Source organism: Pleurodeles waltl, chromosome 1_2 (genome assembly GCF_031143425.1).
Source record: "Pleurodeles waltl isolate 20211129_DDA chromosome 1_2, aPleWal1.hap1.20221129, whole genome shotgun sequence".
Lineage (NCBI taxonomy): Eukaryota > Metazoa > Chordata > Amphibia > Caudata > Salamandridae > Pleurodeles > Pleurodeles waltl.
In genome coordinates, this window is record NC_090437.1 from 599,094,205 (window position 1) to 599,118,310 (window position 24,106).

General features: G+C 42.3%; 1 protein-coding gene across 1 annotated transcript in view; it reads right to left on the reverse strand.

Annotated features, from left to right (window-relative positions):
* ABHD18 (abhydrolase domain containing 18) overlaps positions 1-24,106 on the reverse strand; it is a 245,755-nt gene that overhangs the window by 59,672 nt on the left and 161,977 nt on the right. Inside the window, exons 10-12 of the mRNA XM_069242299.1 lie at positions 12,921-13,022; positions 11,489-11,876; positions 10,206-10,368 (exon numbers count right to left, since the gene is read on the reverse strand). Of these exons, the coding sequence (XP_069098400.1) occupies positions 10,206-10,368; positions 11,489-11,876; positions 12,921-13,022 (653 nt within the window). The remainder of the gene's footprint in view (positions 1-10,205; positions 10,369-11,488; positions 11,877-12,920; positions 13,023-24,106) is intronic.

The window sequence follows — 24,106 nt, forward strand, 5'->3', positions numbered from 1 at the left end:
CCGACTAAAGACGGCTGTCAGAAGTTTGAGGGATCTCTCCCTCAAGGCCTTCGGAGCCATGGCCCGACAGTCGGAACACAATGTTAAATCGTGGTCCTTTTTCAGAGACCAGAGACACACTCTGTGCGGATCCGTAACCCACAAGGTACGATGATATGCACCACAGGGCTTGAATCCTGTCTTTCTGGAAGACATGTTCAAACAATCAAGCAAAAAACCTTGATAATCGTCGAAGAAAAAGGGTTGTTCTTTCCAGATCTACGTTTAACCGGCGCAAGAGGGGAAAAACTGACGTACGCGCGCCGGGGTGGTGCTTAAATGGAAGACGGCTCCAACGATGCCATGTGGAGCCGGACGACGCAAGTGGATCCGAACGACGCCACTCGATGGCGCGCGCAGGGTACTGCTCAGCAGAAAAATTCCTGATTTGAAGCGGACACCAGGGAATTCTAAGGTAAGACATCTGCAGCTAGAAGTCTCTATCAGATCGTAGACAATGCTAAAACAGGAATAACAGGCAAGGTTGAGGGCCTCTTTATTTTAAGTGATGGTAGTGTCGATGAGGGCTTCATCGACTCTTGTGGCGATGATGAATGTGACGCCAATGATGAAATTGCGAGATGCAACAACTGGGTTGTCTTCGTTGACAGTCTTGTCACCACTGACGATGTGGTAGCAGTCAATGGTCTGGTGGTCGATGAAGGTGTAGGCGTCATCAAGGAGGCGTTTGTCGATGTTTTAGGATTTCCGTCGACGGTGTAGACATTTTTTGTGCAGCTGCCGATGATGGTAGAGTTTTTGCCTGTGATGAAACTGTTGTCGACAGTGGAGGGGAAAAACATAACAATGGTGACTTTTTCCCCGACTGCGAGTTCGACGGCACTGTCGTCGACGATGAGGAGCCAGCAGAAGATTTCCCAGGTTTTAAGGTTTTTGGAGGGTCAGGGTTAGAGTCGGCCTCAGTAGGAAATACAAGTTTTCCTTTCTGTGAGGAGCTTTGTGAGGGGCCAGGAGACTCCTGTGACCTCTTCCTCTTTTTATGTTTTTCAACAGGGTTGTGAGAGCTCGCAGTATCCTCATCCTCCGAGACAAAGTCAGATTTAATTTAGTTTTAAGTCTCTGTAATCATGTTAGCAACCTACCCTCGCTGTCTTTTAGGGTTTTGGTTGAGAAGGTACTACAAATTCTGCAGTCTTTGACCTTATGCTGTGGGTACAAGCAATATGTACAGTCTTCATGGGAATCCTCTTGGTGAAGTCTCTTCTTACCGCAAGATCCACACAATTTGAAGAGTCATTTTTTTAGAAATGGTAAACAAGAACTAGTTGAAAATTTCAGAGATGTGAAGAAAACGGAGCATAGCTCAGGGAGACTACCTGTCACATGATGTGCAGCAGAAAAACTGAGGAACCCAGCCTCTCTTGGGAATGTTCTTCAGGTTACTGTTGTCTGATTGGTTATGGCTCAAGTTTTGTTCTTTTGTTACAAAAAGATATGGATAGGCTATTGCAGTGGTTATCCACTGTATTTTAGCATGTGTATATATATTTTGTACTGCTTTTCTAGTGATCCACCCTACTCAAATGGGCTTTAGAGCTCACCATAGCACGGAGTCAGCTCTCCTTACAGTGACGGAGTCAGCCCGTCAACTTTTGGATCAAGGGGCTTACGTAGCCGTTATTTTACTTGATCTTAGCGCAGCTTTCGATACGGTGGACCATAATCTTCTCTGCTGCAGGCTCTCTGAATTAGGGATAGGAGGTTTAGCACTGTCTTGGCTTTCTGCTTTCCTTAAAGGAAGATCCTTTCAAGTTCTGGATCGAGCCTTTTTCTCTGAGATTTTTCCATTGACTTGTGGAGTCCCTCAGGGCTCCTCCCTGAGTTCAACTCTTTTCAATGTTTATCTATCCCGCTGGCTAAAGTGATTGTTCCTTATCACTTTTCCCTGGTCACTTATGCCGACGACACTCTGCTTGTGGTATCACTATCTAGCTCTGGGGATTCATCCACGGCCAATCTTTCTTGCTGTATGAAGGATATTGGAGACTGGATGATTCAATCTAAGCTTAAATTTAATGATGGGAAATCAGAAGTTATTGTGTTGGGCAATGGTTCCCCAGCCTCCCCCTCTCATCACACTCCGAGGCTTTTAACAACCTTCCTTCCCCCAAGGCTCAGGTAAAAAGCCTTGGCTTTTGGTTGGATTCCCGCTTGACTATGGATTTTCAAGCTAAAAAAGTCTCCTCTACATGTTTTGGTATTTTAAGAGTCCTTAGGAAGGTTTTTAACCCTCTACCCTCTACGGCTAGAAGAATCCTCGTTCAAACTCTGATTCTCTCCCGCCTTGATTATGGGAACTCTCGGTTTCTCAGTTCCCCGGCTTATGTGATAAAGAAGTTACAGACAGTACAGAATGCAGCAGCCAGGCTCCTTACTGATCTTCCCAGACATCTGTCCGCAAAGCCGGCTCTTTCAACACTCCACTGGCTCCCCATCAAGCAGCGTACCCACTTTAAAGCCCTGAGCCCCCTCCCGAAGTCTGAGATCTTCCTCCTTCCGACATGTTAATATCTTTCGGTTTAAGAGAGCTTGGGGAGCCAATTCCTTCTCTACCAAGGCCGCCCGCCTTTGGAATGATCTTCCCTCTGAGCTTCGTTATGAACCCTCAGAGCAGCTTTTTAGGAAGAAACTCAAAACTATCCTTTTTTGTAGCTAATTTTCTGGATCTTCCTTGTCTCTGGCAGTAGTCATGTTATGTTAGCGCTGGGATGCCTTAGGGTAACTATGCGCTTTATAAGTCCTTAAAACTAAACTAAACTATAGTGAGACTCCTACTTCGATGTCGGGGAAGATACAAGCATGTGAATCTAAGAAAGATCCAATACTGGAGAACCTACTAGTCTCCTCCAGGAAAATTTATCTTTGACAGTGTACACTGTGACAACATGCAAAATGTCTTCCAGTGATTAACACTATGCAGATATTTTCCTGAACTCTAATATATATTGAAAAGGTGCGCCGGGGTCCGTGACAGCAGAACAGAATTATTCATGGTTTAGGACTATCAATGAAGATACCACAATGCAGAACATATTTTATAGAGCACTCAAATACCAGTAGGCGTCCTACTGCTGCCACAAAAATACACTTCCTATCTTCATTTAAGTAACTGAGAATAAGACTCTGTTGAAACAACCTTGGTTTCAACTGCTTCATAAAGGACAAGTGATTATCCATAGCCTGTTTATCTCTAGGTAAAGCAATCCAGAATTTAGCGGTTACATGTCTAATAGATCCGCCTCCCCCAATCTCCTAACCTTCTGCACTATCTCATTTGTTCTGGCTGCCGATCTTAAAAACTTACTGGGTATATATCTTTGGAATTATTCCTCCAGATATTTGGGAATAGGAATTTGGATTGGACGATAAGTTCCTTTCACTGTTGATTCTGACATTCATTTTCAGTGTGGATATCCTACAGATCTGTGTCCTGTGGAGTGGGCAGCCAGGCAGGAGAACTAACACCAAAGGTCAGTTTCCAGTAGATTAATATCTGCACTCGAGAGGCAATAAGAGGAAGACACAACTGATGGACCAGACCCTCCATTCATCCTTGGAGGAACCTGTATCAGAGGCTCAATACCCTAGCCCAAAACCTCAGATACTTCTCTCCCGGTCAACATGATAATGAGGTACAACTCTTACATATAGGCCGCAAGGACAGATATTGATCCCTCTTACCAAATGAAGTACAACTTAAGCCCCGCACCAGATGCACCTTCTGCAATGCCTGACTGCTCCCAGGACTGTCATTAACAGTGTTATCTACTGTAGCCTAATGAACTGTCACCCCCAACCCATGCCACTACTCTCCAAATAGTTCCAAGTAACATGCATTGTGGAGTTATGCCCAAAATGCATTGTCACACATTTAAAGCCCCACATTTCCATTACCTCTAGGAGGTAAACAGGTCAATCAGCACTGCATGTTAACACTGCCAAACTTTGCTCTCCATCTACAACCATTTACCTAAGGGCTTTGATTCCAGTGAGGGAACCCCTAAAAGCACACTATAAACCTGAATATTTCTGACACATGGAAGTCCAAACAATTGTCTTCGGAGCCAGTCACAGTAGCAAGCAACCTCCAGAAACCACCATGGACAAAATGTCTGTAACCATGCTGAAGACCATGGTCAAAGAAATAACTTCTATTGCAACCTCCATGAAAGGGAAGGTGATGAATTTAGCAGCCATAATGAAATCAATACAATCCGACATAGCAACATTCCGACAGAAACTTCACTCTTCAGAAAAAAAAATCAAGATCAGCAAGTACAAACAAATAATGCTCCCAATTTGGGGCAGGATATCTGAATCTGGCACCTACAAAAGAGAGTAACTGAGTTAGAGGGCGTTATAGACATCCTCTATGCTGTCACAGAAAAATCAAGAGAAAGACATGGGAAGTTTTCTTGCCATGGTCTTACTGAAGCTGGTGTAAACAGAATTCTCACCAAACTTTGACTTTGCCAAAGCACGTATCATACGAGTACACAATTCCTTCAGCTCATCCTGACCAAGAAATGTAATTGCTCGCTTCCTGGAACACCATCAAGCAAAGCAAGTGATACAAGCTGCAAGGAAAAACAGGCCCGATAAACATGAAGGTCAAATAATACACATTTAGCAGACTTCTCACTGGAAACAAACCACAAATGCAACGGCTTACTGGTTTCTCCACCCTACCGGAAGAAACTAAACATCAAATATGGTCTCTTACACCATGAAATGTTAGTGACAGCATTTCTAGGGAATTCACTGAAGCAGAGGATCTGGAACACTATCTAGATAACCTAGAATGCATTGACAAGGAATTTGCTTCAGAAACACAGAATCACAAAATGGTGTCACCTAAACAAGTGGACAATCAAGATTTCAGACCTTATCAACGATACTCCGACAAGAAAGGTCTAAATAAAGTGGTGGAAGTGTTTGTAAAGGATGGAGAAACATCTAGGTCTCCTTTGAAAATTAAACCTGATTGCACTCATTCTCCTCTCACTCACTCCTAATTCATCTCAGTCAAAACACACCAATCTATATCACCTGACTGCTATGATCCTACCGACTGGATGGCCACATGACTACCAAAAATCAATCCCTATCAAACATCCAAACATTTGTGCGTTCAAGCCTCCATACAACACCAATATTACATTTGCCACAAACCCACATCCACATCCCTTATGATTTTACTAACCATTCACCAACATCCTCCATCCCCTCAACTTCATGAAGCCCTCAGTATTCACTAGAACATCAATTACTTACTGTTGACTGCATGATGGCAGTGGGCTACATGGATTTGAGGCCATGGTGCTACAAAAAGTTGCAAGCCATATCCCTTTTAGGATGCCAGACTACTGTTCGATATATCCTTCACGTGCACAGCACCAAAAAAAACTTTTCCCTTAGAGGTTCCTACCTTTCACTCCATCTCTATTGATCATCTTCATATCCGTCAGTCCCATCCCTGTACTTCAATAACTAGACTTCACGAAGTTTTGGCAAATATTGATTCATGCACCAATCGCTCACATATTCACTCCCACAAACAATTCTTAGTCTTGGATCTGTCAGAATACCCCTCTTTTCTCATGTCACGGCCCACAGAAGAGAAGTCATACATACAAAATAATTTTCATGAACAGAAACAGCACCTCACATTTCATCAAAAGTAAAAAAAAAAAAAAAAAAAACAATTTAGTCAACGAAGACTGTTGTACTCAAAGAAACATACCTCTTACTAGCAGAATCAGACAACTTTAAAAAAAGATACTGTGCAGGCGAGATAATGCACAGGAGTCGCTGGACATTACCTCTACCAACAGGTTCACAAAAACGCAGAGTGGCTAACCTAATCAGGAAACTGCTACCATGTACAATATAAAAACACGGACAGGCTGTGAAGGTAGATTCATGTTTGCCAAGCCAACCATGCAAAAAGACTGTGATAATAGAATCTATCACAAATTCTATCAAACACACATTTTTTCTGGTCTTTGGCAAACACCAAACACACACTTCGGGCAGCTAAATGGAACTTAATCACTGATCCACTCTTGGGTAGGTCAGCCTCTTCGAAATACACATGCCCAAGGCACAGCAATGTTGAAAGACATTATGGATGAATATAGATTGATGTATGGCAACTGGCCTTATGTCTTCCATACAGGGCACAAGTTACAGGATCAAATCCTTTTTAACCTTGGGCTTCTTACTCCCTGTTATGTTCCCATGAACAATTTGTTAAGCAGCACTATTTAGATGTTGCTCGCCAGGCCCATCAGAATTAGATCTGGATCATATCCCCTTCCTCCCCGATATATCTCTCCCTCCTCTAAAGTCTGCCAGGATAATACAGCAAAACAGACCCTAACAGAAGAGAAAAAATTCATAAGAACACACACTAAAACATACTTAGACAATAATGGTGTGTCTGTTACATTGTCACAAGCCCTTTTTGCAGCAAGAAAAGCCTACTGGAGAGAAAGGATTATAAGAAACTTAGCATTATCAAAAGAAAATGTAACATTGAACGGCAACAGCTGGAAACACTGATTAAAGACTGTATGAAGAAATTTTCAGAACAAACATGACTAACCCCTGAATGAAAAAAACTGCAATGAATACCCTCTTCACTTCAGAGGCCGAAAAAGCCCTCTTTAGGCTGAAATAGCAACATTATGAACAAGTGGAAGAAACTGCTCACCTCAATGCGACACAAAACTGGCAAAAACAGAGGTTGACTGCATTCACAGCCATCTCCAATGAACATAGAGAAGTCTGTACACACCCTTCAAACAGCAGCCTTTAAAAAGCAACTTAAAACTTGGCTATTTGACTCCGTCTAGTCCCCCGTTCCTTTGGCATGCCTTACATTGTTTGCTACAGCGCCGTGACGCTTCAGTTGAAGCATCTGGGCGCTTTATCAAGTGTAATATGAGTTGATGCAAAGTTAAGGAATTTATCAAATTCTTCCTAAACTTATAATTCTGACAAAACAGAACTGACTGCAGCAGAACAATATTTAAACAACCGAAACCTTCCTCAGTTCTCTGATGAAGGTAGATGCACTTGGAACACAAAATCACTACTGTAGAGATGTCACTGGTGGTTTTCCTGCAAAACTCTATAGGACAGGTACGGTAAGTTTAACATGAGTGTTAAATGCAGCATAAAAAGAACGTAATCTCTAGTATGCTGTCATCCATTTTTAATAATGCATTGATCTCACTGGGCCCCAAACTAGACAAAGACGCTAGTAGACCTTATGCACTGTGCACACTAGTGTATGATCCCATTGATCAAAAACTGGATGTTAAAATGCTGGAATAATCGTCAACCTGAATGTTAAAATACTGGCCATAAACGGATCATAGGCGACAGAGAGTGATATGCAGTGTAATCCATTATTCTCTCTCTTGACCAATGACTCTGAAGAGGAAATAATCACTCTCACCTTATACTGAAAAGGCATTTAACAGCATTGTGTGGGGATACCTGTTTGGGACTACTGAAAGAGCTTGCCTGGGACATGACTAACGTTTGATGACTTTTCACAAACACTAACATGCAGGAAAGCTGTGCATGCATTTATCTAAAATGATATGCATAGAGGGAAGCACCAAGCAGGAGTCCCCCGTGTCTCCCCTCCTGTCCTCCACTCCCTTAGCTTTAAAGCTGCTCTCTTTTGCTATTTGCCAAACTGTGGAAATTAAAGGGGTAATCACCCCAGTTGGTGAAATCAAAAGTAATGTTCTACACAGATGACACACTGCTCACCATCACTGACCCCCAAGACATCTATTCAAAATGTACTGTCTCTCATAATTGAATTCTCTGCCTTTTCAGGATACCGGATAAATTGAGGAAAATGCCAAGTACTACTCGAAGCAACAACCAAAACAGTCTACGTCTTAACTATGTATGTATTCTCATTTATAAAACTATAGAACGCATGGTCTCTCATACTATGTACCACCTCATAGCTAAAACCAACAATCAGTATGCATGTTAGCCTTACTACATTTATCACTATGTGGAAGGGTACAAATCATAAAGATGCCGCAAATCCCTACTTTAATTATTTCTGTGATATGTTTCCTTACCCCTCAACAAAGGTAACTCTACATTTGTTTGGGGAACAAAAAATACTTAAAAGCATATAACCTACCAGCTTAAGCATGTGGCCTTAAAATGTCACATGCTGAATCATACCATATAGCTAACCATCTCCCCCAACTGATCTAATGTCATACTCTTCCTAAATTCAACCCCCTATGGACATGGACTGAATGCTTCTTGTCACACAATGCACCATAATTAGGCATGATTTACTGCACTAGACCCACTGCTAACTAAAGCGATTATTCAATCTGCTCTTAAAACATGAAAAACAATACATAAGAAATTACAAATAGGCCCAGTGATCCACGTAACAGCATAACTCTGGATAAAGCAGGCATCCTAATCTGAGATGGTATAATCAGATCGGAAACGATCAAGAACCATAAACATGCTCAACCATGTTATCTGGAAACCATAGTAAATAATTTCAAGACCCAGGTTCTGACCAGGGTTTAACCACTCATCAACACTGAAATTGGAGACAATTATCCCATTGTTTGAGAGGCATACTAGAATTTGGATCACTCACACTACCTACCACACCAATACTGACATGTTTCCAGACTTTCAGTAAATGTCAAAGAGAAGTCTCTGGTTTGTATTATGTCATTATAGTCTAGAAATTCTCCACCACATTAGAGCAAGACCTCCACATTTTTTGGCAATGCAGCAAATCTCACTAATACTTAGACGAAAAGTGACATGACCTCTTACAAAACCATGAAGGAGGACTGAGGGAAACTCAAATTAAATTTGGTTATTATAAAATATTTCAAAAACGGCACTTAATACCTTCCAAGTTTAAAGTGAGGCTTAGCCACAATTTCTTCTGCTGGAGATGCTTTCAAATCAGTAATTTGGCAAAACTATGGCTACAAGTACCTGACTTAGGTTTTGCCTTCCTGCCAGGTTAGCGCTGTTACACATCTCTTACAAAAATGGAAGAGCTAGACATCAACTTCCCTTTGACTGTCTTAAATATGTATACTTTGTTGCTGGAGATCTCAGCAAACACAGACATCTGAGGAATGGTTATTTGCAGTGTACTGCATAGCAATGTTTGAGAGACATATTTAGAAAGTAAATAATCAAACAGAACTATGGTTCAAAACATGGTCCCCCACTACAGGGATAGATGAATAATCCATGTAAAAATGGGCATTACTTGACCAATTCTCCTCACAAACCAAATTCAATATGGAATCCCCTCAATCATCCTTTCTCACACAGTAATCAGCTAAATTAAAAGCGCCACATGCAATAATTGAGCTCAAATGACTTCAATGCTACACCAAAGATGGGTAAGACATAAGGGACTAGAACCTAGTTAAGTAATCTGCACTCCTCACCGCTCCCCACTCCTATCTTCATTTCAAACCTACCACACTATCTTCCCCCCTCCTTCCTCGGGAACATGGCACTTCTGGACCACTGATTGGAGGCTTGTTCTTCTCCCAAACATGCTCACTGATAAGCAACTAGAGGACAATGGCTTATTGTTTTATTCAAGTGTCTCTACTTATTAGAACGCCTGTGGTAATGTTACATTTCAAGAAAGGTATCTCAAGTATTTGTTATTATTAAGTACTATTGTTTTTTAAACTGTTCTCTGGGCATGCACAACAAATGGTCCTTTGTCTTTAGGATGCGATGTGCATGTATGTTTTTGTTACTGGGAAATACAAATGCCTCAATACATTCCTTTTACAATATATGGTTGTATGTTCTACTACTGCCTTAATAGAGAGAGACTTCAAAAACAATACTGCTCTTACCCCATTAAGAAGACAACAAATGACGTACAACAATAAGAGAATGTCAAACAATCAACAGGTTGCCTTTGTAACTTTGGTCCCAGCAATTTCCATTGTCATGTTTTATTTACAGCATATACAATGCAACTGACATAGTCTGATGGCACTACAGTAACCATACATTTAGTAAACTTGGATGTTAAATGGAATCCTTTCAAAATTTAAGAAACAACTTGCATTTAAGTTAACATATCTTACCTGAAAAGACCTTGCTTGAAGAGGTAAGCACTTATGTGACCTCCATTCAGATACCTAATCTCACACCCAGGCCAGATCTCTTGAAGGCTGCGCACCCCAGTTCGTGGAATATAGGCATCCTCCTTGGCCTGCACCACTATGATTAAACTGGGGTCAACTGGAACTGTAGATAATAAGCAAAATAAAAGATTTAAAGTCAGGCATTAATACTAGGAACCAAAAAGACTATGGCCCTCATTACAACCCTGGCGGTCAAATCTTGCGTATTGTGACCGCGGCGGAAGCGCTGCGGTTGCACTGCCGGGACCCCATGTTGCGGCTCAGCGGGGATGTCATAATGGGCACTGCGGGAGTGCGGCTGCATTGGCGGCCGCACGGCAGTTACAACTTGGCGGGCGGCAGTTGCCGCCCACCAATGTTGTAATGAGGCCCTATATCAATACCACAATAATTTTGTGGCAAAGCATATGGTAATTTATTATATATGGATTTATTGGTCATCAGCCAGCCAGAGTAGTTCAATTATTAACAATAACACTGTCAGAGAAATACTGTATCTTTATGCTGTAGTTAGGCACAATTACGCTGCAAGTGCATTCAGCATGTCAAGAAACTTTTAATAGATGAGAAACAAAAGGTAAATAGGAGAGAAAACAGATGACGTGTGAGCCTTAAATGCACAATAAAATACTACGTAAATGTTAGTGCACAGTACAACACACATTATGTAAAGCACACTGGGTTCGCAAATAATGGCAAAACATTATTTATCTGTGAATATCAGTTTATGGCTTGCACTTTGTAGTTTTAAATGCTGGCCATTCTCCTGCCATGTCGTGTTCAGAATATTAGAGCTTGTTATTCTCTAAAATCTTTCACTCTGCTTTGGGCCTTCATCCAATGACTCCAGGTCATGTCACCTGAAGTCCACAATGCTCTCTGATACCTTTATCAATACTGTTATTCAAACTATCTATCAATTCAACGTCAGTCAAATCTGAAGTCATAACAGGACCTATGAGCTGCTACCCTGCCTGGTTTCTTGCTTTTATTACCGTATCAGTGCGTTGTCTGTAGCACTCTTCCTCATTCATACATTGGTCACAGTGAATTACACTCAAATCAAAAGAGAATAATAATCTGGACTGCAAATTCTTGGCCCCAGTTACATTGGGTCCTGCACTTGAAAATGTTCCACCCTTTTCTTTCCATGAACTTACTTTTCTACATAAGTCATCCCGTATGGTTTCCCCTCCTGCCACCTTCAAAAGTCTAAGAAGTACCTGAGAAATTTGCTACGTGGGTGCATTCGTCCATGACTCCTTTCATAAATAGTAAAGATTCCCTCTGCAATGTGTCTCTTCTCCTCTCTTCCCTTTTTGTGTGGTCCTTATCTGCAACTCTCACAAAGTACTTGTTGCTGCTGCTCACGTTGTCTGAAAAGGTTGGGCTGGTGCTGGACATTTTGAGAGAGTCGTGGTATAAAAAACGGTTCATTGAGGCACCTGCAGAAGCTTTGCTTGCACCACCAGATTGAATAGGATCAGCCGACCAGATTTTGTCAGCAGAATCAAGGTTCAACATCTCACTGGTTAATTTCAGGTCTGTCAGACTGTCCACACTCCCAGGTGAGTTTTTAACAAAGTCTTGCCCCATTTTGAAGGAATCAGTCTGAACAATCAACAAATACAGAATTATTAATAACAAGATACAACTTGCTAAGGATTATTACAAAATAAGTTTGCTAATAACATATTGTGATTGAAATCCTATACAAAGTTTTTTATAAATCCAATGTTTTGTTTGCTTGTAAAATTGTACAGGCTAAAAACCACAGGCATAGAGTGTTAAAAAATAAAATTCACAAAGAAAGAGACTGAAGGATGGGCTTCAATGGTTTTATAGAACAATGCATGACAAAGTAGCAACACATTTTCCCATAACATTGTGATATTAGAGCTGAGATACAATAAGAAACAGTTATTCTCAAGAAAAACAATGGTCGTCATGGTCCACAGAGTGAGATTCTCAGAAGGAGTAAAAGGTTTTGAAAATAATATGTTTTTCACCTGCTATAGTACACCATTCAATATTTATTCACCGGTTTCAGTCAAATGTATTAACTTATGTTGTAAAATGCAGTAATGTATTGCTCTTTGTAGTGTCCGAGTACACTGCTTAGGAATGTTAATAATAACATGGACAACAAACAAAATGTAAAAAGATGTTCATGGTCTAGCAGTTATAACTAAAAATATGACAAAATGCTCCCATTCAGCTGTGATGTTTATTTCAGTGAGTATCCAAACTGTTTACTTTCATTTGTCTTTTATATGATACAAAGTTCAAAAAACAACCAAGACTACTATGAGGAACTAGACCAGAATGATAACACTTAATACAGAGGTGCCCCTTCAAAGTACTTTTGAAATGTCTGTATACCACATGCCAAATACACACGTATTCTGAATTCCCTATGTCCAAATGGGGCACTGATGCCCCATTTTGCTGCCCAGAATAGGGCATGATATGTAAGACTGGAGTTTTTCATACTTATTACACAAGTTTCACCTTTTTCTGTTGTTTTCCCCACACAAATGTCGTCAGTTACTGCCAGACAAAAAAACCATAAATTTAGAATCTTGATGAAAACATCTTAATTATGTACTCTTTATGCAATAATCGATTAAATTAGCACCAGAAAACAATACTCACTCCACAGTATTCAAGCATTTGGATAATCTCTTCCTCATACACGGTTTGAGTACAATATTGCTTTTCGAGTTCTCTCCAATTGACTGCTTTACTTAACACACCCTGCAATCACAATTGTAACGTTTATTTCTAGAAACGTTCATGACAGAGGAATCACTGATTTTATTTAATGTTGCAATCCCCAAGGTTAATCAAAGGTGGAACATACATTTGTCTTCTGCTTGAGATATTTGATCAACCCAGAAAACAGTGAGACTATTACAATAAAATGTATGCTGTAGATATAGACACATTTCACAAGGTTTGCCCCCACTTGCTGAAAGAAAAGAAAAAAACACCATCCAGGAGCCATATGCCATTAACTTTGTTCAGTTTTAGCAATAAAAACAGTTTAAAGAAACCTTTCCTACAGCACTGGTTTCTTTTATATAGAGTTATATGCTTGAATTATTCTCCATCAAGAGCTTTGGAATCATCATTGTTTTAAATTGTACACAGTGCAGTGTTAAATTAACTGCATGCAATGGCCCAGTGGTTATAGTCTATCCACTTCATTGTTTGGGCTGCATAACAGCCAAGCAGGTTGATGTGCTTAGAATTAGCCTGCTCCTAGAGACCGTCATACCCTCAGATTTTCAAAGCCTACATATGCAAGTAGAGTAAGGAGAACGATCATCTAGCAAGTAAACCTTGTACTTAGGATAAAGCACTTCAGTTACTGATATGTACTTTTTCCTTCACAGCCAACAATTTTTCGTACAGTCACATGCTTACTTTAAAACTAGCAACTGGCACAGTAAAATAGTGAAGTCTAGAAGCTCATCTTACTGAAACAGATAACTGATGTCAGACATGTTTTTTCATGTGACATTTTTTTGTCTACCTTCTGAAACTATTGAAGTTCGTGACTCACAAGCTTTTTTTAAAAAAAAGGTTAAGATTCAGGTGCAGGTGAAAAAGTTCTGTAGAACCGCCTCATAAGCTCCTATCCTATGCAAGGAAAGAATTTTGTATACAGTCTGTATCCTTTGAGAATACCCTTGGGGACAGATCAGCCTCTTGTTATTTAAGGCCAATCTTCCTCCAAAGGGGGCAGCAACTACTAGATGTCAGGGATGTTTTATTCACTATGTTGCTGCTGTTGTGAGGAGCAGCCACTTGGACAAGGGTCACTTCCCTTTAGGGGGTGAAAGTTTTTGCCATATTTTTAGTCCCATCTGCCTTCCAACTTGGTGTATGTGGATAGGTGCATTATTCGCATTTGTGATCGTAATAATTTCTCCTTTTCATTCTAGTGCAAAGTTTTTGATTCCTTTGCTGTGACTCCTGATTGCGCTTTGGGCAGTGATAGATCTGCAGTTTGCATACTTTTTTGTACTGTTTACTTCAATGAGTACCACTGACTGCCATGCATGAATGAGTTTTTTGTAAATGGTGCAATAATGACAACATATTTAGCTTATGTTTTCGTGTGTGTGAAATTATTCTTGAATTTGTGCACTATGTGTATTTTGCGTTTCCTTTTTAGTGGGCTATCGTTGGTGCTTTCTGTGTCTGTGCAGAGTAGGTGCTGGGGAGTCTAGCTGTCTCTGGAAAGTGAGTGGTATCGTTTTGAGTATACAGGTCTTTGTGATAAAGCCACACTTTGCTGATTCCTTAGTTTACACAGTGTTGGTTGCTGTGGACTTATTGGTCAAATTACTTTTATTGGTAAAGATCATGGTTAGCCGCAGGATTACCGCTCAGAAGGTTGTTGGTATGCTTTTTGAATCTTCTTCTGACCATGATTATGAGACTGACTCTGCATCTGAGGCAGAGGAGAAAGTGAAAGATTCTGGCAGGGAATTTTCTGTCTGAGAGAAATCATCTGATGATGAAACCACTCTCAGTGCGGATGAAGTGTCTGATCTTGAGGAGGACACTGATGTGCCAATAGTGCAGCAAGAGGCATCTGGATTGCAGCCTGGGGTTGCAAGTCTTCCCACTGGAAGAGCTGAACTCTGGTTTGACCCAAACATGGTGCAGCCATCTTTGCCTACCTTTATTGGTGTCGCAGTGTGTAAAGCCAATACTGAAAACATTTTGAGTACAAATTTCTATCAGTTGTTTATGAACAATGTATTTTTGGGTGAGACTGTTGACCAGACTAATTTGTATGCTGAACAGTATTTGAGGGACAACAATGCCAGACGTAGGCCGCATTCTAGAGCTGCCCAGTGGACTACCACATATCTGGAAGAATTAAAGAAGTTCTTGAGTTTAACTTTTTTCATGGACTTGATAAGGAATCTGTCACTGTCTTCATACTGATCTATCAGTCCCATGATGGCAACGGCCATATTTCCTGCAATCCTGAGTTGTGATCGGTATTTGCTTCTGCTTCGGATGCTGCGTATTGTTGATAATGCTTTAGCTTTGCCACAAGATCACCAATTGTGACCGTCTTTTTAAGATTCGGCCTGTCCTTGATCACTTTGTAGATCAATTTTCAGAGCTCTATGTTCCAGGGAAAAAAAATAGATGTGGATCAGTCTTTGGTCCTGTTCAAGGGCTGTACGGCTTTTAGGCAGTACATTCCTAACAACAGGGCAAGTTATGGAATTAAGATGTATATGCTGTCTGAGAGTAGGACTGGATGTGTCTATAATTTCCAGGTGCACACTTCTAGTGATTTCACTATTGAAACTCCCCCCTCCCCATTGTCCAGCCACTTTCTCAGTTAGTGAGAAAATTGTGTGGGAACTTGGTAAAGGGCATTTTAGCAAAGGCCACCATTTATATCTACATAACTTCTACACCAGTGAGCAGTTGTTTAGGGGATTGTTCAAATTAGACACTGTTGCTTGTGGTACAGTTCGCTCTAACCGTAAAGGTTATCCAAAGGAGCTTCTGTGTAAAAAACGTGAGGGGACAGTGCTGTGCCTTGCGTAGGGATTAACTACTAGCTGTGAAATTTGCAGACAGGAGGGATGACTATATGATGGCTACCATTCATGATGAAAGTACTTCACCTGTGACTGCTTGTGGTCAGGTTGCTGAAGTGTACAAACCTGTGTGCATTTTAGAATACAATAAGCACATGGGTGGTGTACATAGAGTAGATCAGAGGCTGGAACCTTACACTGCTGTTCGTAAGGCTTACAATTGGTATACGAATTTGGCTATCCATTTGTTCCATTTAGCAACCTTTCATTTTTTGTGTGTTCAAGAATTATTCTCCTGAGTCAAAGATGACTTTTGTTCAATTTCAGGCGTCTGTGATAGGCAGCTTTGTTGTAGTGGAACAGGCAAGTGTTGCTAGAGTTGGACAGGTGGAGGAGGTGGCTAGACTGAAAGATCGCCACTTTGTTGAACGCATTCCTCCCACGCCCCAAAAAAATACAATCCCTGTTGGAGATGTAGAGTCTGTATGCACAGAAGCATGTGGAAAGAGTCATATGCACTGACCTGATTGTCCTTCGAAACCTCGGCTGTGTGCGCCCACTTCTTTTCGAATGTCCACACAGAGAAAATGTTGGGTCTGTATTGTTTGATATTTTTTGTTCAGTTTCAGGATTGGGCATTAGTGCGATGTATTTAGTTAGAGCTGTTGTGTTTGTAGTTTTGTATTTACTTACAATTGGTTTGTGTTTTCTTTTTTGTTAAAACAAATGAGATGGTGGTATGCAAGGACTGGCGCTTGGCTGGAGAAGTCCATGTACTGGCACTTGGCTGGTGGTGTGCGGGAGCTGAGGCCTAGCTGGCGGTGTGAGCAAGTTGGCGCTTGGCTGGCGGTGATTGTGAGCTGGCACTTGGCTGGCGGTATGCATGGATTGGTGCTTGGCTGGTGGTGTGGGTGGGCTGGCGCTTGGCTGACAGTATGTGGAAACTGGTGCTTGGCTGGTAGTGTGTGTGAACTGGTGCTGGGTTGGCGGTGCATGAGTAGTGACCTGCTGCTGGTCACTACACACACTGCTAGCCAAACACCAGTCCACAACTGTTAGCCAAACGCCAGTCCACACACTCTGCCAGTCAGGCATTTGGGCATATGAAAGTGATGGGCACTTGAATGGAGCTGTCTGTTGATGTTAGTGTGTAATGTGCTGGGCCCGCAGCTGGGGGTGCGAATGGTCTTGTGTATGTCACGTATATAAGGTGTGTGAATGGACTGTAAACCTGTTGGTGCCTTGACACAACTTTACAGCTCACAACCAGTGAGTCACTGGCTCAGTAGTGTGACCTTTCAATTATTAACAGTGCATTTCATTTTTGTGAAATCTCTTGTAATACTTTTTGATCTGTTGAACCATCACTCACCCTTGTGCCGAATCCAATCAGTATGTTTGAGTACTTGACAAATAAATGGCTGTGCAGTCATACTTGTCTTTTCTGTTTTTCTCTGCCAGGGTGTACATTGTCTCTTGTTGTGATTGCTGTAAAGTGCTGAGTCCGCGACTGGTGGTGTGAATGATCTTGTGTAAGTGTCATGTATGAAGGAAGTTTGAATGGCCTGTAGAGAGGCTGGTGCCTTGTCGTGGCTTTACAGCTCACAAGCTGAGAGTCATTGGTTCAGTTTTTTGGGCCATCAATTATTAACAGTGCATTCCATTTTTGGGAAAGCTCTTGTTAATAAAATTTTATATATTGAACCATCACTCACCGTTGTGCCAAAACCAACCAGTACATATGTGTACCAGTAAAGAGAGTGAGAAGAGAGAGATTTATAACCCTCCGAAATTACTATCAACAACCACAAGAAGCGAGCACGCTACCAAGTCTCTTAGTTCTGTGATGTCCCAAACACCCAAATTACAAAAATCACAGTTTTTAACTTTTGCCGATGGTTACCATGATTATAAATACGCCATATTCGTGGGTAACCATAAGGCAATTTCATTGCAATTCTCCTCTCTGTTGGGAATTCAGCTAACAAAAAAACCTGCTCTGCTGCAATCAGGTGTCGAAGCACACCCCTGACACGCTAGGTGTCTCGGGTGGGACCCCAATGATGAAGCATGCCACCAACTAGGTTGGTGGGCGAGAGATCTTGTTAACAAAACCTAAGGGTATTTTTTTTTTTTCAACAAGTTTAGTGTTCGGGACATCAGAAAAGTAAGAGTCTTGGTAGCATGCCCGCTTCTTGTCTAGGGAAAAAAAAAAAGGGGAGTACAGGGTGGTGTGCCTCTCGTGGATCCCAACAGGTTTTCTTACCCGCAATGCCTTGCAAACCTCAAAATGTGACTAAAATCACACGTTTTCCTTGCATTTTTGTGCCACAGTCTTACAGAAACAGACATAAACCACAGATTTCCCACCACCCAGCATACTCCTCAGTCACCTGATAAAAATTATACCTCACTATGTGGGTGCACAAAGCAGAGCCTGCCTAATCCCTCAATCGCTACATATTTTTGGCCCTTCCCTGTTGCATGCCCTTGGCCCACGCACACAAGGGAGGTATCATTTTTATCGGGAGACCAAGGTGAACGCTGAGTGGTTGGAAATTTGTGGCTCCCTTCAGTCAGATTCCTAAACTTTGCATCACAGAAATGTGAGGACAAAAAAATTTTTAGCCACATTTTGAGGTTTGCAAAGGATTCTGGGTAACAGAACCCAGTGAGAGCCCCACAAGTCACCCAATCCTGGATTCCCCTAGTTGTCTAGTTTGTAAAAATGTATAGCTTTGCTAGGTTCTAAAATCCACAGCTAGGCACTTTGCAAAAAACATATATCCGTTTTCAATGGAAAAATATGATGTGAGGCCGCAGTCGGTGCCGCGTTTGCAGCTGAGCAGTATTGGAAGCGGAGACTTGTGAAGAATCGCCGGCAAAACCTCCGGCGTCCCGGGAGACTCTGCCACTGAAAGGAGGTGAGAGCGACGGCAGAGGCGGCGGTTTTCGGCTACCGGCGTGTGCGGGAAGCATTGCAAACTTAGGAGCCGTCTCGGGGTAGTGCGGCTCAAGCCTGATCACGGGCTGGAATTTATGAGGCTGGGCCGGGCCGGGATGGCTCGGTAAAACTATACGGCCGGGCCCAACAATGAAGAAATAAATGCGAGGGGAATTGCTCTCAGCAAGATGGTGAAGGCGCAAGTGAGAGACCTGCGGTTTGTGCTCACTGGAGCTTCGCGCCGCGTCTGGCTGCTGTTGTAAGCTGCGGCAGTTAACAGTTAGCTAAGGGCGGTGCTGACTGTTGCCCTACTGTACCAGTGGCGCGGATGCTATAGAAAAGGGACACCGGCGTTTAGGTACAATTGTTTTGTCGCTTATCAAGTGGTTGCCGCTCTCTTTCGCCGCAATAGCCACCATAACAAGGACTCTGCGCATTACTACACCCGTTGTGATAATAAACCTCCCTGATTCTCTGACTCTGCGGTTATCCAGGGAGAATTCTCTTTTGGTTTTCTTCTTTTTCTGCTGAATTACAACAATCAAGGACTTGGAAGGAAAATAGAGGAGAAATGATCTGAAAAAAGGGTTGAAAAGACTCTATTATTCAGGGGAGGGAAGAGGAAGAATCCTAGGAAGTGTCAATGCTTCTGACCACACATAGTAATGTATTATGGCATATGTCTACCCCCGCACGGCCATTAAGGAGTGTGATTAAACAAACAATAACAGAGGTATTGGCGGTAGCGGTGGGTATAACAAGACTCATCAGATTGCTATCTCATACTATAACAATAAATATGGCACCCAAAGTTAATAGGAATCTGGGAGACAAAAGCGAGGGCGCTAAGATCTCACGTTCTGGCAGGGGAAAAGGAGATTCAGTAGGCTTAAATAAACGCTTAACGTCTACAATTGGTAAAGCGGGTGGGGAAAATACTTCTACTTCAGGATTGATGAAAGATGCCAAGACGAGTGCTAAGATAAGCGACAGCACTACCTCCCTGTTGGAAAGTAAATTGAAAGGTAAAAATAAATCTACTATAATGGCTTTTCTGGCAGGTGGGGTACAAGGTGCCTCTGCTACAAATGCAATCCCCTCCCCTGAAAATAATTGGTCAGGAAAAGGAGCTACTCCCCTAGAGTTAAGTATGGGAAACCAAGATCATTGTGATAAACCCATAAAGAGCCCATCAGAAAATCAGGACATGAGCTGGGAAGCAATCGGAAAAGTGCTCAGTCTCCCCGGAAATGGACAGTTACAAATCCAACAAACGGAGCAAGGCGAGCAGGTGGATCCTCAAAACAAGAGGAGAATTGGAAGTCCATCAGGATATACAGCAGAGGAGAACGATTCTATTAACCCCTTAGGTAGCCCTAAAAAATGGGATAAAATTATGGGGGGGGAAAATCTCCATCTAATGGACTGGGGCAGAGAAAGTAGCGACAAGTTTTACTCTCTGACTGAAGAGTCTGATCTCGGCAGCACCGACTGCAGCTTTAGTGAAACTGATGAGAGTGAGACATCTGAAACGGGCAACAAATCTCCAAGTGGGGAACATACAGTACGTAAGGCTCGTCAGCGGAAATTTGTTAAATCACGCTCAGGTTTACAAGAGGGCTCAGAAAGCACGGCATCTATGAGTGGTAGGACTTTAAGGTGGGACTATTCGGGGATCGGCCTGGCAGATACTCCTACCGGTGGCAACCAAAGCCCCGCTAAAGATAAAAATGGAAGTGATCCAGGAGCTGCAGCTGGGAGCATTGGTAATTCTGGTAATGCCCACGCGATGGGCACCGAGGCGGGGATTTTGCAGTCAATTTACAGTTCAATTAAAGAGCTACAAACGGAGACTAGGATCGAAAGTCGCCGAGCAAGGGTTGCCACAAAGAGACTGCAAGGATCTGTTCGTAAGGTAGCAAAATCATGCATGGAAATTGAAGCTAAGCTATGCACTATGGAAGATCGGATAGTGGCAGTCGAGGATGACATGGATACTCTCAAAGAGCAGAATGCTGCTAGAGACGGACAACTGACGGATGTGATGTGGAAGATAGAAGATTTGGAAAATAGACAGAGAAGGAACAATCTACGATTTCTGGGTATACCAGAAGGACTAGAAGGGAACAATATACAGGCATACATGGTTACTCTTTTGCGTGGGGCCTTTCCAGAACTGGGGAATCGTGATTGGGACAATGAGGTACAGAGGGTTCACAGGTTCCCGATAAACCGACGGGAGGGGGGTCAACGGGCAGACTCTAAATACCCAAGAGCGATTCTGGTATATTTTGGGAACTATTTGGTACGTCAGGAGATAGCTGATAAGACTCCTCCCAATACCCCACGCTCCTACAACGGGGTTACCTTCTTTACCCGCCCCGATTTCTGTCACGCTACAGTTGAGCGGAGATGGCGGCTCCGGCAGCTTATTAAACCATTCTTCGAGAAAGGAGGGGAGGCTTATTTGTTGGCCCCTGCTAGGCTAAAAACAATAGTGAATGGAAAAGTAAGAGTCTTTACGTCAGAAATTAAGGCAAAAGAATACCTGATGGGGGTGAATGTATAGAGTATAGAAGAAATAGGGAAGGTATAGGCACTCGGGGCACCGGTGGGTGGGTAGGTCGATGCATGCACGACACCAACATTCAGGCCATGTGGGGTCTGATTGCTCAACAGAATGGGGGGCCAGTATCGGGGGGGAGGGAGGGGGCCAGGGAGGGGGTAAGGGGCGACTGGCCCTGGGTGGGGGAAGGGGGGATGGGAAGGGGAAGGGGAAAGTAGGAGGGGCTGGGGGAGGAGCGATAGGGGTAAATCAGGGGAAGAAAATGGAAAGTAAACGATTAATGGAGGTGAGAGATATGGGGCAAAGAAGTGGAAAAGGAAGGAAAGGGAATTCAAGAGATGGTGCAGTTAAACATGTAAACCTGAGGGATCCCAAAGAGAAAAGATTTGAAATTACAAAAAGGAAGGGGTATGGCTAGACTCAGAATTGTGTCAATCAATATATGTGGACTGAATGATCCTCATAAAAGAAGGAGAGTTGCCGAAGAATTGAAAACTTTTAAGGCAGATATTTTCTGCCTACAAGAAACACATGTGGAATATAACAACTCTGGGATCCTCAGCTCGCTTGGTTTGCAGGCAATTGCTTGGTCCAAACAAGAAGCTAGAACTAAAGGAGTGGCGATTCTAGACCGGACTAGTAAATTAAAGTTTACTCGGCAGAAGGCCGATACAGGTGGAAGATGGGTAATAGTAGAATGTAGCTACGGTCATAATAGCTTTACATTATGTTCCATATATGGGATAGTCACGGATGACCCGATAGTAATTGATACCCTCGCTATTGAGCTAACAGGATGGGCCCCTCCCTATATCATATGTGGTGATTTTAACTTTAATGGATCGTGGGAGGGACTACAGGATCTATTAACACCCACAACTGAGAAGTATCAAGGGCGTAAACCTCGGGTATATAAGGCAATGGGAGCTATTCAGCAAGAATTAGGGCTGGTGGATGCCTGGGTAAAGTTGCGTAAGCCCGACCCTGGATATACTTATTATTCGGCTCCTCATGTGAAATTAGCACGACTTGATTATTTTCTAATCTCTCCTGTATTTTTAAAACAAGCCAGGATTGAGTTATATTCACGGATGGTGTCAGCTCATAATCCTTTAGTTCTGGATGTGGAGCTGGATGGGTTAGAACCAAAAGTCAGCAGATGGACATTTGAAAGGGGACTTTTAAAAAATCCAGAATATTGTGAGCATATGAGTAAGTGGATAACTGAATTTTTGGGGTTTAATCAGGGGTCAGCCTCAGTAGAGATTGTCTGGGACACTCTGAAAGCTGGTATTCGTGGAGAAACATTAAGCTTCAGTATTAAAAGGCAGAAGGAGGCTTGAGGGAGAATAATAGAGTCCCAAGCGAAGCTGCGGTTTGCAGAAAGACAGTTGGCTATAGCTATAGAAGCTGGAGTAGATATAAGGAAAGCGCTAGAAGAAGTTGCCGTGGTAAAAGCGGCAGTAAATGAGGTTACAGCCCAAAAAATAGCAGCAAAATATTTAACGCAGCGCGCACAAGGGTTTGAGTTTGGAGAAAAAGTTGGGCGGCTTCTAGCGATCCGGGCAACCCAGAAAACATCGGCTGGGGTAATTAGGGAGATCACAGACCGGCAAGGACAGGTAACATCAGAAGTGGGTGGAATCAGAAAGGTGTTCCATGGATATTATCAGGAACTTTACGATGAAACATCAGCATATTCGGATGAAGATGCTTTAGAGTTCTTTTACCCCATTAAGATGGAGAAACTAGATAAGAGCGACAAGTCACGCCTTGGAGAAAAGATAGATATCTCAGCAATAGAAATGGCAATGAGTAACCTGCACACAGGGAAGGCTACTGGTCCTGATTCGATCCCTCTAGAATTTTATAAAGTTTTTAAACTACCTCTGCTTCCGGTTATGTTGGAGCTTTATACTCAGGTACAAAATGGAGGGAAAATCCCCCCATCTTGGGATCTAGCTAATATAGTTATATTTCAGAAGAAGGGAAAACCCCCGTTAAATCCAGCCTCATTTCGCCCGATCACATTAATAAATAGTGATGCCAAGATATATTCAAAGATTTTGGCAGTTCGATTGTCATTGGTGATTAAGAAGTTGATCTCTCCGCGGCAGCATGGGTTTATCCCAGGAAGAGATACAACTAATCATATCCAGAGAGTTTTAGCACTCTTTGATTCTACGGAAGTAGCAAAAGAGCCTATGGCGGCTGTTTTTTTGGATGCAGAGAAGGCATTTGATCGGGTGAATTGGAAGTATTTGTGGTACGTTATGGAATATTATGGGCTAGGGAAGAAATTTATTACAGCAGTAAGGGCTTTATATAGATCCCCGGCTGTGAAAATACAACTAATGGGCGGACAATCTGAGACCATTTTGATTAGGAGAGGTACCAGGCAGGGATGCCCATGCTCTCCCCTCCTGTTTGCCTTGTATATAGACCCTCTGCTGAGACAATTGGAAAAAAATAGTATGATTCCACCAATCCATGGGCAGGGATGGGATACCAAAGTCTTAGCATATGCAGATGATATAGCCATACTAACCCCCTCTCCTGATTCAGCACTGAGAGAGATTGAAGTGGTGACGAAAAAATTCGGAAGGTTTTCCGGATATCTGCTAAATGGAGCTAAGACACAGCTGTTGGCTAATCAATATACAAATACTAAAGATACACGGAGGGTGGATCATGCAGTATATTTAGGTATTAATATTACACCAAATGTAGATGAAGTTGTCAATTTAAATAT